A 15,529-nucleotide genomic window follows, 5' to 3' on the forward strand; every position below is an offset into this window, starting at 1 on the left:
CACACACACACACAAACACACACACACACACACACACACACACACCAATGCAGGGAACACAGAATTTTGTTTTTAGATTATTTTTTGGTCCTTTATGTTTATAGGACAGCTGAACACATGAAAGGGGGGAGAGAGAGGGAATTACATACAGCAAAGGGCCGCAGGTCGGCGTCGCAGACGCTGCGTCGAGGAGTAAACCTTTATGCATGGATACGTGCTCTACCAACTGAGCTACCCAGGCACACAGAATTTAGAGCATATAAAATTACAAATAGACAAAGTCCACATGGATTTATTTATGCCATATGCATTAATAATGCCTCAAAATATGCCACAAAGTCAGAATAAAGCACAAAGAAAAAAAGACACTGATGTTATAATTGCTGGTTTTGACATCAATGATCCAGTGTGGCGGCGTGTGTCATTTATCAGCACTTTAAAAAGACGATAAACCATCACTTATTGAATCAAAGCCATTTTATTTCAGCAAGTTTTAGGGCAAAAATATAATTTGTACAGATATACAAATATTTTAAGAGATCTGATTACGTGTAGGAAACCATGTGCCTCATCACGCCCTTTAGTTAATTTTGATCTTAAATTTTAGTGTTTTTTTTTCCTTGTGAAGAAAGGCAGACTACCTGCACGAGACCCGTACAACAGATCTGGACCACTGGTAGAATTTTTGCGCACCTAAGAGAAAATTGAAAATGCCAGAAAATTTTACAATGCCTCAACTTGTCTGAAATCACCCATTCATGCCACATAAAATAAAAAGAGTAAATGTTTTTAGCGTGAGGCCCAATGTGATGTTTCAGTTTTACTGTGCTACAAAGAATTCATTTGACGTGGTAATAACCATTTTCTCTTTTCACAAATGGGGAACATTCATCCCAAATGCAAGAAAAGATTGTTATTGTTGAAAAGTAAAGCTTCGAGGCACCATGTAGAGAGATTGTTGGAGACTCTGAAGATGATGATAGGAAAATGTCAGCATCTGTCTTTCCTCCAAGTCTCTCTGTGGGATCTTATTTACTCATTTTTCATAACTGGATCAGTTTTTAATGAAGTGTTTCTGAAGTGTTGAATGCGTCAGCCCCATAATAATTTCAACCGTGTGTGTGTGTGTGTGTGTGTGTGTATGTGTGTGTGTGTGTGTGTGTGTGTGTGTGTGTGTGTGTGTGTGTGTGTGTGTGTGTGTGTGTGTGTGTGTGTGTGTGTGTGTGTGTGTGTGTGTGTGTGTGTGTGTGTGTTGGGGGGGGGGCTAGTAGCCCCCCATATGTGTGCATGTTTTGCAGTACAACTGTGTTGGTTGGCAGCAGATGTGTGAGGATTCATATGTTCTCTTGCTATGGCAGTACACTGGGGAGGCGATCAAAAAACCCTCCTTTGTTCGTCTCTTTTGGCTACCCAAGAAAGTAACAGTTTTTTCCCCTTCCCCTAATCCCCAAAACAACCCCCCACCCACCCTCTCCCATCCTCATCTTCTGCTGCTTATTACTATGCAGCTCTGTTTCCATGGCAACAGCAACAGTTAATCTGGCGCTGACTTGGTCTCGTGCAGAGGGCGCCGGCGGTCGCGCGTGATTGTGTGCACACACACACATGTCACACGCGTGTCTATGCACACGCAGCAGGCCCGCTGTTTGTCAGGGACACACACACACACACACACACACACACACACACACACACTACTGACACACTTTGTGTCACAGAGGATCAAAAATGATTATCCATATTTATCTCTCTTCTCTCTCAGAGATAGATTTTGTTCTCTGTGGTTCATCTTTCTCTGTGTCTCTCTGCCTGTCAGTCTCTCAGCGGTGGACCATAACTGGGTTCATTTACTCAAGTTCTGCAGTCCTTCAAACATCTATCATTTTATAATAATGTAAATGAGAATGTGGTAAAAAATAGGACAATGTCAAAGGCATCGCTCATTGTAATGAACCAAAGAATGATCACACTCAGCTTTATGGAGCTTTCTAGCAAAATTTCAGCTCGTTAGCTGGCCGGTCCACAACTTTACTGTTTTGATTCTTATAGCTCTGGTTTCAGCGGAAAAAGCTTTAAAAGCCAACTTTATACTACCTGCTCACAACCAAACAGCAGACAAATTTGCAAATTTACTAGCTGGTGAACAAGGTGGAACATTTAGCAGCAACAGAGCCAGATATTTTGGGTGGTGATGGGACAGTGGATATGATAGGTGTCTTTGTTGTGTGAGCTGTGGGTTCAATTCCCATTGTGATACATCAAACAATGTGTCCTTGAGCAAGACACTTAACCCATAGTTGCTCCAGAGGTGTGCAGCTTCTGACATATATAGCAATTGTAAGTTGCTTTGGATAAAAGCGTCAGCTAAATGATATGTAATGTAATGTAATTTTCCTCAGAAGTGGGTAGAGATCAAAAACAGGGATAGAAGAGAGTGAATATTGGACTAGTGACCACAAACACGATTTAAAAGGAATGCTGACATTGATTTTTTTTTTATTTGCTTGATGTGTATATACGCCATATCGTATAAGCAGCGGCATTACAAAAGATTGGTATAACATTAGCAGTAACTTAATGGTAAAGACAAGGCTGATATCACTGAAAAGAATTGGGCTGAATTTTATCAGAGGGACATATTGTATTTTTTACTCCACTACATTTATTTGACAGCTACACTTACTAGTTTGCACAAAACACATAATCAACTTATACAATATGACACATTGTTACAAGTTAAACTACCTAGTACAGTATAAAAAGAAAGCTAAAACGGTTAAATGCTACTTCCGCGCAGTAATTATCCAATAATATAATACAACACTGGCTTTCTTCTGTACTTGATTTTGAGGATAATGTTATAACTTGTAATTGATTATTTTTACATGTATTGCTACTTTTTCCTGAATACTTTAAAAGTCAGTAATGTCATTGCTAAGATTGAGTTTTCACCCGCTGATTGAGACTGTGCACTTTCTGAAATTGAAACCAGTTGTATCCACCGCCATCCCTGACCATGGATTCAATTATTGCTGTGTGTGTGTGTGTGTGTGTGTGTGTGTGTGTGTGTGTGTGTGTGTGTGTGTGTGTGTGTGTGTGTGTGTGTGTGTGTGTGTGTGTGTGTGTGTGTGTGTGTGTGTGTGTGTGTGTGTGTGTGTGTGTGTGTGTGTGTGTGTGTGTGTGTGTGTGTGTGTGTGTGTGTGTGTGTGTGTGTGTGTGTGTGTGTGTGTGTGTGGATTAGTAAATTTTTCCCCACATACTAACAGCATGTGTCATCTTTCTCAGTCCCTTTAAGTGTGCGTAATATCGTGTGTAATTCCTGCCTTCTTAACCCGCTCTGCCTTGCTTCCAGATGACAAAGAAATCGCACAAACTCCACTGGGACAATTACTATGAGAGTGATCTGGTCAGTATCATGTGGATGACAAGTTGTCTGTGTACGTCTGTGCTCATTGGGTGTGCCGTGGTTCTCTGGGTTTTCGGTGCCAGTCTTGATTTCTTTCTCTCTCTCGAAGGGAGGCGACCTGAACTGGCCTCAGCTGGTCAAGCTTGATAATGAAAATGATTAAAGGGATACCTTTAATGTAATGACTTTATTGTATTTGTCTCACGACATTTGTGTACTTTTGAAGGTCTCACACATTTAGTCTATAATAATCTCATTTAAAGTGAGGTATTTGACACTAAAAAACTGTTGATTGCAAAATGAACTAATATGTAATTTACTGTAAGTTCATTGTTTTAAAAATTCTATCAGAGACAAGATTTGTGTCTTTTAAAATAGACATCTCCTTCGAGAATTTTTACTCTAGAAGAAATGGGCCTCTTAAATTCCTAATTTCTTTTTAGAATCCATGGAACATGACTGTATAGATATATGCTGTTAACCACATACAACTCAAACATGAAGGAATCCCTTTAATCTAATATTTGGCTGTGGATGCTTTTGCTGTTTGGAGATTGCGTGATGATGTCAAACCTGGAAACCTTTAAGGGGAAGGTTCAGGATTTTACCTTCATTGCTACATTTACGTTTCTTATGTGACACACCCTCTAACACTGCAGGATAATGGTTGTAGAGTACAAAACCTATGCATTTTGAACAGTTAAATGATAATCGCAACATCCAATAGCACACTGCTAAATTGAAAGGGCAGACATGAAATATATTGAGGTTTATATATAAATGGGTTTTTGTCATACAGACACTGACAGTTGCAGAGCAATCAATTGACCATTTCTGATTTTTAGAATGTAATCTTTCTTTGCATTTCTAATGTAAGTCAATGGGGATTTAATAGTATATGTTTTGCACCAATACCAATACTGATGTTTGAGAAAAATAAAAAACAAAAACAAGGGCTGTCAAATGTTGTTATTAAAAGTTATAATCCCCCCCCCCCCCTTCCCCTTGTGTCTTTCCAGTTGAAAACTTTTATTGTGAAAGAGCAGCAGTAAGAAACGTTGGTTTTGCATTAGCAGTAATTTAATACAGCTATTATAAGGGTGTATGAGAGAGAACAATAGATCAATAAAATAAAATTTCAAATACTGGATTACCTACTTATCAAACAATTTGTAACATAATCCAGCACAGGAATGGTGGACCCCGCCACTACAATGAAAATTAATTATTTAAAGAATTAAAGAATGTAAATACATTAAACTGCCATTACTGGAAGAATAGACCATTATAGTAACTACAACAGGGTGTAATTCATGAACTTTTTTCTGATTCAGAAGAACTTTATTATCCCACACAGGGAAATGCATTTGGTCCAGTGCTCCAAACACCATGAAGTCCACATTAAAATCAACGAAATAGCAAACACGGTAAGCCCACAACATTATCATAATTTAACACATTTGATGACATTGAGACGGAATTAATATTAAAGTTAATTAAAACAGTCAATCTACAACAGTAAAATCAAATCTGATATAAAAGTGCTAAAGTGACCAGCTAAGAGACCTTTTGATTAAGATGCATGTAATACAGGCTGATGGCTTGAGGAATAAAAGCATTCTTGTATCTACATGTTTATTGATTTTTTTTTTTTTTTTAAACGTCTTTTAACTTCATGTTTTCTATCAGTATTTACGTCACCAAAACCCGTTTGGTTGGAGTTCACCCTCCTGTTGTCCTCGGGTCAAATTTGACCCCTTTAAAAAATGTCTATATCTGAAATATGGGTTTCTTTTTTACCAAATTACCACAAAAAATGGATTGGATTTATTACAGTGCTCTTTGCAAATGCAATTGATCACTTTCATTCCTGACTAAACTCATCTGTACTTTCCACTGATCTTAACTATTAGTCAAAATAATGAATAATTTCTGTTTTTTTAACTCAAATATTAGGTATAATTCTATATAGATGAGGGTTATTGACAATGAATTCCAAAAAGTAGTGTAAAACTAGTGGTAGTGAGGTAGTGTTAGTGAAAACTAATTTTTTTTTAAAAAAAGTCTGAAAAAGGGATGAAAATGTCAAATATTTGTAAATTTTTGACTACAAGGGTTAAAAGGAAACATTGTAAATCAGTAAACAAACAAGCGAATGCGCAGGCGCTGTCATACGGATTAGATCTTAAATATTACGACAAGTATATGTACAGGGGAAACTAATTTTGCAGCTAGACAATAACTTATCAAAAGACGATAAAGATCAGATGGCAGCAAATTGTGTTAGTTAACTTCCCTAAACTGTATTCAACCCGGATCTAAGATTCAAGTCACACCAGCCATTTTATCTTCTTAGTTCCCATTTCCTTAAATAACCATTCCTTACGTGCTGTTGGTTCTGTGAGACGGTGTTAATAGTGATGAATAGGCTTTATGTCCTGAAACTTCCCTCCTTATGTGTGTGGTCTATTTTGTGTATGTGTGTGTTTGCCGTTTCACCGGTCTTTGAGCCTGCCACTGTCTTGCCAGTCTGCACCTGAAGTGTGTAATGTTTGGTCAGTGGGATTTGTTGCGTGTGGTTAAGGGATTCGGTATCTCCTAATAGGAGATTATGTTAACTTTAACTTTTCCGGCGAGCAAACACTTGACATGAGAGTGGGTTTGTATATATAGACCTCTGTTGGACGCACTATGTCCTGCTTCACATGCATACAGTTAAAGGAGCACTTTGCCAAAAATCTCGAGACTCGTCTCCTGTATTCTTTAAAAAAGGGGCTCTGAAATGTTTACAATAGATTCCAATGGTAAACCAGAATTATCCTAAAAAATGTCCATGGATATTTCTCAAATCCCTCCTGCAGAACAATCTCTGGAAGTAGCATATTAAGCAATTTATAGACAAAGTGAAGATTATTTGGAACATATTGAACATGTAGAGCAACGCTGGAGGACTGGATTATGCTACGCGAGGGATTTTCCTTTGGAAATTTGGAATATGTTTTCATTCATGTTTTTATCTGACACAGCTCATGGGGGGGTTAATATCCGATAGTCAAAAGAGAGATTTACAGTCATCTGTCCTTTGAAAAGAATACATCAGCATTTTAATAAACTTTTTTGCTTTCTTTCCAAGAGTGAGATGAGAAAATTGACATTAATGCGTGAGCTAGACTCAGGATGTGTTTAGCCTAGCTTAGCAGAAAGACAGTCAGCCTGGTTCAGTCTAAAGTAAAAAACTAAGCCTACTAACAACTGTAAAGCTGCCTTATTCACACACTATATTTAGTTTGTCTACTAATACATAAGCAGAAATGTAACAAAGACCATTTACTATTTACTGCGTCTCCTATCTTCTTATCTCACTCTTGCAAAGGAACTGAAAAAAAAGTGTTTCCCAAAATGTTCAACTTTTCCTTTACCTTCACTGACTATGTCTCTCTCTATCTCTACTGCCTTTTCCCTCAACTCTTCTCTCTCATTTCATTTCCTTACACAACCGTCTCACTGTTTGCTGACACACTGTCTCCCTCAAGGGTCAGTCAATGACCTCATAAGTCTGTGACCCCAGCATCCAAGGAGATGATGTCACCATCTTCTCACACACACACACACACACACACACACACACACACACACACACACACACACACACATACACACATACACAGATAGAGAAAGCTCAGCAGCTCTTGACAGCTGTCTGAGTATCTGACCAACCCTTTGGGCCTTTTTAACCCTTGACCTCCACCATTGGTCAATATGCAGGGGTGGGGGGTGGAACGCACACCACAGTATATAGAGACACCCAGTGCTTCAAACAATGACATGTAGAGACTCCAGACGTTACATCTGGAGCCGAAAATAAACCAATGTGATTTTTATAAAATATATATTAAGAATGTGACTAAAGATCCCAAAGACCAAACATTTTCTGGTTGTTTGCATTTGATGTGTGCAGTCGGGTGTTTGGTTCTGGGCCGCTGTGGGTTTTTGCAAACTTGTGCCTGTTTGGGTGTGTATGTTTTTTGGTTGTGTGGAATGTCTAGTGACAGGATGGCATGCTGCTTTTGGCACAAAATCTACCCAGTGTCTTGACAACATAAGTTATGAATAAGTCATGGTAAGTATCAGGAAAGCCTCAACTGGATGCACATAACTTTTAACTGGATCCATGAGCGACCTGTTAAAAAGCTCCATGTGCTGCGTTAGTGAGCTGGGCTTCTGACTTAACTCAATTTGGTACAAGCCGGCCCCAGGAGTGTTGCAACTGGCATAACATTGCAATTTTGAGTTGTGAGTGAGAAAATATTCTTTGTTTAAAATAAGTATGAAGAACAGATTGTTTCTTAATCATCCCTTTGCTGCACTCAAGAAGTACCAATAGCTAAGGTTTTGGTTTTCGAGTAGTATTCCCTCTCAACTGGCCAAAATTGATCTCTTTATTTTCTCAACTTCCTTCAACGTATCACATTGTGCTGCTTGGCGCTGAGGTCTAACATACCCGGTAATTTGAAAACTAGCTTTTCCCGGGTCTTGCCATAGATTGAGAAGCCTCAAAACCCCTTTTGTTGCGACTGGAGAAGCTCGCAGGAGAAATACGTCAATTGTTGCCTCTGCAGTTCCTGACAAGTTCTGAGCCAAAGGAAAACAATGGAGAGGCAGATGAGGGTTGAATGTTAAAGCGTAGAAGAGGCAATCCAGAGTGTGGATTATGGGTTCCTGTGTCTTCTCTCGCTGGCCGGTCACTGTGGTATGTGCTAATTACAGCCTGAGAGAGACTTTCTGCCGGAGCAGAGAAATACTGACCGACCGGAGGGCCTGGAGACACACATGCACACAGTCTCTGTACACATACACATCCTCGCTCTCTCCCTCTTTTGCCTACACCATATGATATAAGTGTCTCACAGTTAGTGATGTGCCATACTGCAAAATTTGATCTGATACCAAGTAAATACAGGGCCAGTATTGCTGATTCAATACAATACGAATACTTTTTAATAATTAAATAACTAATTTTAGTTATTAAAAGTGGATGCATTGTCAAATTGCTAAATCTGAATGAATTATCATGACCTTTTAAGTGGTTTTGGGATTTTTCCTTTAAGTTATTAATAAGTTAAATCCAAGGACAACATTTTCATATGCTTGTATACATTTTTTGTGTTAACTGTGTACCTTACAGCCTTTATTCAAATTATACAGCTTGCCTTTGTGTCGTTTTTGGCCTGAAAATATAGCCACACAGTGCTCCTCTTCCTCTCTGCTGTTCTTCTGCTCCGTCTCTGTCCTGCTTTTGTGTGTGCTGCTGGCCGCTGCCGAGCCTGGCTGCTTGTTTGCTTGGCGCCGCTGAGTCACGTGACGGTACAACATCAAATCACAAGAGGGGGGAGGAGGAGCACAGAGTGCCTGCTCAGCGCTGTGACAGAATGTGTGACAGGAGCGGCACATGCACAGGTCCCCATGATGAATGGATCAAACCGCAGCGGTGCATACTGGAGAGAAAATGAAACTAAAGTATTGATCTCATTACACTGGTGTTTATCAATATCAATACCAACGTTGGTATTGATATTATTAATATTGGGATCAATCTGCCCACCACTACTCACAGTTACAAAGAAATGCACTCATGTGTGCACTTAATGGGGTTTCCCCTGAAAGTTGGTAAGGAGAGGTGCCTTGCGTTCAGGTTTACTCAACCCAAATAGAATTTGTTTCTTTTCTGACATCGCGACTTACTGCTTTAATGAATCACTTCAAAGTGAATGTACGATTTGATTGAATAATTAATCATCTGCTGATCTGAGTCAGACAACCATGGCAACATTTAGTCTCCTGTAATCAGTTTAGTTTCTACATGGTGGTCCATTAAAGATTTGGGCCTTTGCTGCCAGAGGAGTGGCGAGTGGACTTGAGTCATAAATCAAATGACTTTCGACTCAGTCTGAAAAAAATCCAAAAGACTTGCAACTCGACTTCAACAGTTACTTCCCTTGGACTTCAGCCTTTTGACTTTGAACTACTTGACATTCTCCTGAGGCCCAACGGTTGACAATTATGTTATGAACACAATGATTCAAAGGAACAAAAAAAAAACTTTAACTTTCCTGTTCTTTGAATCTATCCAACTGCATCCAATAAAGGAAAGGACATTATGAATGGAATACCAAGACACACCTCAATCAGTTTGGTTTTTAAGTTTTGAAAATTTATTTGATACTCATAACCACAAATATTTTGAAAAGCAATTTTTTTTTTTTTTTTTTTTTTTAAAGAAAAAAAGAAGGCAGTTAATTGGGTGAAGGGCGCATGACCATGTCAGGAGTTTAGGGCTTGGACTTGACTTGGTCCTTGTTGGTCTTGGCTTGGGACTTGATATTTACTTGTGATTTGCAAAACAATTACTTAGTTTTACCTCTAATTTAATTAAATAATTTATAAATTATTTCATTTTCATGTTCAATAACTTCCTCTGATGTTCGCATAGGCCATCTATATTTCAGTGAAAGTGAGGCACATGAAATACTGGGGGGGAAACCCCTGCTCAGTTACACACACATAGAGTATATACGCACAATAATGTGTCTTCTTGCAAGATACTTATACAGTAGATTCACACACTCATATAGCTTAAATAGATACATCCATTAGGGATCCAGTCTTCACTAACTGTAAAGGAATAGTATTAATTGTTTTCAACAGGTATTAGTTAAGTGTGTATGGGTAAATTGATTTAAAAAATCGTCTGGGATGTTGATGTTTATCTCTATCTTTCTCTTTTTTTTTTTTCCTGTTTGTGTGTTTCCGCCTGACACCAGCAGGACTGCTTCACAGTGGAAGGAGAGGATCTGAAACATGACTTTGAGCGGCTGCAGCTGGCTATGGAGATGGTCGGCTTCCTACCCACCACACGCAAACAGTAAGATGAGCTGCGTGATGTATACATTTGTTGTTTTGTATGAAGGAGAACCTCAGCCCTGTCTGTTAAAATTGTTGTCAAGTACAGTGAATGTGCAGACATTTATTGCATTACATTTTAATAGAAACACATCAGCTCAGCAGATGTTTTTTAGGGACAGAAACATTAGTGGACTTAAACCAAACTAATCACTCCGTAAGTACTCCTACTCTTCATCGGATGTTCTCACAAAACCTAAAATACCTCTAGTTTACTCTAGTCTTTCCTAGATTTAAATTTATAGTTTTCTGCCAGGTTTGTTTTGTTAAGAAACAGACATAAGAGTGGTCTTGATCTTTTTATCTGATACTCAGCAAAAAAAGCAAATAATTATATTTCCCAAAATGTTAAACTCCTCCTTTAAAACCTTTATAGTGTTTAGGAGATGAATAGATTTGCTGTGGTCATTGTACGTTTCTTAACATTTTGTAAGCTAACAGGCATCAGTCAGAAAGCTTTGTTAATTCAAGATCTTAGAAAAATACATCTTTCATCAGATTATAAGTAAAACTGACATCTTATTCAAAAAGTTTTTAAAGATACACATTTCAATAGATGAATTTAGTAAGTCAGTTCGCTGTAAAAAATAAAAAAGAGACAGAAACTCTTTAATTCATTGTAAAACATGCTCAGTAAGACCAAAGCTTAGTTGCCTAAAATAATGTAAATACAGTATCTTAACAATAAGTGCCTTTCTTTTTCTTCAGGATCTTCTGCCTGCTGTCAGCAATCCTCCACCTGGGAAACATCCGCTACAAGAAGAAGACCTACAGGGACGATTCCATCGACATCTGCAACCCAGAGGTCCTGCCCATCGTCTCCGAGCTGCTAGAGGTGAGCAGCACCATGCAGCCTTTTCACTGCGCTGAAGCTCATGTGTCGGCTATTAGTAAAATTCAAACAAATCAACACAATTTTAAAGAACTGTGTGTGGCAAAAATTATTTTTGAGAGATATAATTCAGTTGTAATTAGTGCTGTCAGTTAAACATGTTATTAACGGCGTTGACGCAAACCCATTTTAACAGCGTCAACATTTTTTTTATCGCAAGATTAACGTTCTTTTTGGCCTAGCAAACTTTGGAGTTTTTCACATGCTGTTGCAACAACTAGTAACAGTAGAAAAACTACAACACCACACCGGATCTAGCTAGACCAGAAAACAAAACAACAGGCATACCGCACACACTTGTTTGGGCTTGCGAGCCGGCCAAAGAGTAGTAGTGTTACGTTTTGAGTAGATAGCGAGCGTGAGACGCAGAAATAGATGCCAATAAGATTCTGAATGGAAAGTTTAAAAAGGTGCCAAATGGTTCCATTGACCAGACCAAAGTGATCTGTGTGTTTTGTTGTTGCTGAGCTATCACCGCAGCACATCCAGTCTGAAATACCACTTGATGGCCAAGCACACAGCTGATGAGAATTCTCCGCCCCCTTGTCAAAATATTTTTTTCATCCTTTTATTGATGGACAGTGTTACATTTTGTGAGAGATTATTTGCTCCAAGTGAGAATGCTACGTGTGAACACTGCAGTAGGCTATATGGCAATGTTTTTTTCCATTAAAAAAACAACAACATTTGCACAAAGCAAGCCGATCAACTTTTCCATGTTGATAAGAACATTAAAATGAGAAAAAATTGTGGGACAAAAAGAAATCCAGGGACATTTAGAATAGATAAAAATGTGTGATTAATTGCGAGTCAACTATGACATTAAAGCGATTAATCACGATTAAAAATGTTAATCGTTTGACAGCACTAGTATTTTTTTAAACACAAAATCGTGTTTCGTGTCGCCAGAGTTTACCCCCCCTTATGTGGGCTTAATAAAGCCTTTTAGAGAGCTGAGGACTCTCTGCATACGAGCACAGCTTGTGGTGACAGCAGAAGTTAAGAGGTGCTTCAGGTTCCAAAGAGCTGTCCAACCATCCAGTGCTTCCACAAAGTGCTGTTTGTGTTGAGACTATTCCCAGACCTCTTGTGCTGCCGTGCTGTTGCGTAGGCGAGCTTTCCCACCAGGAACAACAGGTCCTTGTTGTTGTCTCAATACCTCTTGCGTTGGTAAAACATGATGATGATAATAAATACATATCAGACACCAAGACCAACTTTAACAGTGTTTTTTTAAAGGATCATTTGTGGATCATGCATGGCTTACTTACCTTAACAACCTTTTTATTTCTTAATTTTGAGGTGAAATGTTTATGTAAAGCAATTGTTTTGCCTGTCATCTGTATCCATCAGTCACTTATGGGTGCACAATGCTTGTCCAATCACATCCTTGCTTGCACAATACAACCACTACTTGTCTAACCACGTACGGTAATTGCAAGTTAGTTTGCGCAGCAGCAGCACTTTGTTTCTGTAAATAAAGGTCAAATGAAGTTCAGGCGACCTACGGTTTCAGCAACGACATTCCGACTGTAGAAGTAAAGCTACTTTATAGACTAAAGTATCGGTGCATTGTGGAAAGTCTAATGCTGGTTCATACTTCCTCTTTTTCTTAATTGAATTGAATGTATTTTTATAACCTAATTTTTGTTGTATTATTTGTTGTATTATTGCACGAGCAAAAACTAAACTGAAAAGCAGTTTCTGAGGCTTTGATTAGTCTGGTCTGCAGGTTTAGACTGCTTTGGCCTCTTACAGACATGGAAAACATTTCCTGTCATGGGTTAGCCTGCCACGCAGCGTATATAAATTTATGATGTGCTGAATTTTAGTTCATTCTTGACACTGAGTGCAGACCACACATACACACACACACCCACACACATTCACTCATCACTGTGCACGTAAGGACAGCTAAAACATCCACATGCTGTTCTGATTTGCCTTGGGATTGAGTGATGGTGGCACTCCCCAGTCCCTGTTACAAACTTCAACGATTAGGCGGATGTGCTTGTTGAGTTGCTGACAAAACAAGGTCCAAAGTGTGCCGGAGACTCCTGTCAACAGCACAGCGGGGATGTTTTGACTGCCAGGGTTCCTCTATAACGTCCAGACTGGTCTCTTTGACTCTCCAGAGGACTAGAGTGGCAGCCACATGTTGGCCACATGCTCGGGGTTAGTGTTTTAAGTTCAAGTTTATTTGGATGTCTGTGAGTTGGTGCAATGGCTATTTGTCCCCAGGGACGTATAAAACATTCTTAAAGGGAAGAAGAAAGGACGAAGGAAAACCACAAAACAGCTTAATGAAATCAAACAAACAAAGAGTCACATTGATACAGCATCTTCAGGGCTCTCTGTAATTTGGCAACATTCCTGCTGCGACCTAATGTTTAAATGGGACAAAAGAGGAGTAAACCATTGGGAAATAAGTGTTATTTGATGTGAGGAGTGGAGGGAGGGGCAGATAATTAATAAATATGTGATGGTTTTATTGGTTGCATGCAGTAAATGTTAAAAAAAGAACTGTTTTCCAGTTATCTGTTTTCTGACATTAAATGGTAAAAAACATATTGGGAAATTAGAGATAAAGGTACCTTTAAAATGACCTTTTATTTCCTTGTTACTTGACAGGAAAGCATGAATTGACCATGATTGACACCACAAGTGCCTTTTGAAGTTCTTTTAAAATTGAATTAGTTTGATGCTAAGAAAATGGATAGAAGTACAACCCAGACAGGCACCATCAAAAGTACTTAGCACTTATGTTGTTTTGTTTGTGCATGCCTTTATTCTAAGGCCCTTTGCATAAGAGAGTCTGTTAACTGGCTGAAATAGGTTATTGAGGTTTGCTAAATGCAGTTTTGTTTGAGTCATCAAGGCTGGAATGGCTTCAAGGGTGAGGTCTTAATTTGTATGAATAACAAATGTTGGAATTACTCAGTACTTTGCTTTGATATGTAAAACAACATAGATACACAGGATGGGATGTGAACCACGGCTCTCACTATTACTGTGGTACACTCATGTGAAGCTCCTCTATGGAAAACAACTGATTGGCACAAGTGTGGATGGATGAATGATTAAGAATGAAACTGGTCAGGACTTCCTGTGGAGGTAGAACTGGAAGAGGAAGTAGAGCTCGTAGAGGCTGATGGACGACTGAGCTGTAGAGTTGAGTGATTTGACCTAACTAGAAACCTTCCTGTGCAAAGTGGTAATTGGTCCAGAGAGAGTAGTTTACTGTGAGAACAAATCCCACTAAAGCCTGAATTTGTTGATGGTATTTTAATGCTAACAACAGTATGTTTAAACACAGTTTTGGAACCTGAGGCCAATACATTTTGATAAAGTCCTGTTGGATTTTTGTTTTATTTGCCTTACCAATTGCAAATTTGCAAATGCAAATAGCACTAATTTCAAACTTTCAATTCTAAAGGGTGGACTTCCTGTTGGGTTTAGGGTATGGCTCCAATTTGTGTTTTTTTTTGCACGTCTTGACATGATACATGTGTGTACCACGTTTTGTTAGTCTATGTTAAACGTACTGCAGGGGCTCCACTTTTTTTTAACTTTGTAGCAAGTAATTTTTGTGCGTCTATTCCTGAAACCCTTAAAATGCATAAATCTTCATCAGGCTTGATGGGACCGACAATTTTAGTGAGTTTTTTTTTAATGAGGGCAGGTGTCTTAAAATACGTCTTATGTCTTCTTCATGTTCTTGTTGTTTGTAGCATATAGCCAAAACGTAGGGACTAGGCAGCAAAAGCATTAGACCAAAAAGACTACTAACCTTGAATGGGAATCAAAGTATTCATGTCCCGGAAAAAAGAAATGGTTAATTTGAGAACCGAATCACTGACCCCAAACCAGTGCTTACAAACTTCTGAGTATTATGGTATTAGAGCTGTAATCATAGACGGAGCAGCAAGCCTGTTACCAAGCGACTAATACATGGAAATGTACCGGCTAAAGACCAATCACCAGGCTGCAGAATAGGCTTTGCTCTCAGTCGAAGGATTACCAGGCAGTGTGAAATGAAGTCTGATTATGCCCCCCCGCCACACACACACACACGCTCTCTCTGTTTATGTCACAGCCTTCACAAAGGGACCAGTTGAAAAGAAATTATCCATAATGGTATTAACTATAACATTAACACCCTTGCCTTTTATACATCAGCTGCTGTTTATCCCACTCCCATAATCCCTGTAGATGGAGGAGGTGTGTGTGTGTGTGTGTGTGTGTGTGTGTGTGTGTGTGTGTGTGTGTGT

The 15,529-nt window shown here is 38.9% G+C and overlaps 1 protein-coding gene across 17 annotated transcripts in view; it reads left to right on the forward strand.

Moving 5' to 3' along the window:
• The window catches only part of myo9ab (myosin IXAb), a 157,329-nt gene that overhangs the window by 83,594 nt on the left and 58,206 nt on the right, over positions 1-15,529 (forward strand). For 12 of the 17 annotated variants that reach the window (XM_032523971.1, XM_032523974.1, XM_032523976.1 and 9 more), the window contains 3 exons: positions 3,353-3,406; positions 10,228-10,328; positions 11,075-11,201. In XM_032523971.1, coding sequence (XP_032379862.1) covers positions 3,353-3,406; positions 10,228-10,328; positions 11,075-11,201 — 282 coding nt within the window. The remainder of the gene's footprint in view (positions 1-3,352; positions 3,407-10,227; positions 10,329-11,074; positions 11,202-15,529) is intronic. The other 5 variants (XM_032523973.1, XM_032523989.1, XM_032523988.1 and 2 more) reach the window with 3 other exon arrangements.

Source organism: Etheostoma spectabile, chromosome 8, assembly GCF_008692095.1.
Source record: "Etheostoma spectabile isolate EspeVRDwgs_2016 chromosome 8, UIUC_Espe_1.0, whole genome shotgun sequence".
NCBI classification, from domain to species: Eukaryota; Metazoa; Chordata; class Actinopteri; order Perciformes; family Percidae; genus Etheostoma; species Etheostoma spectabile.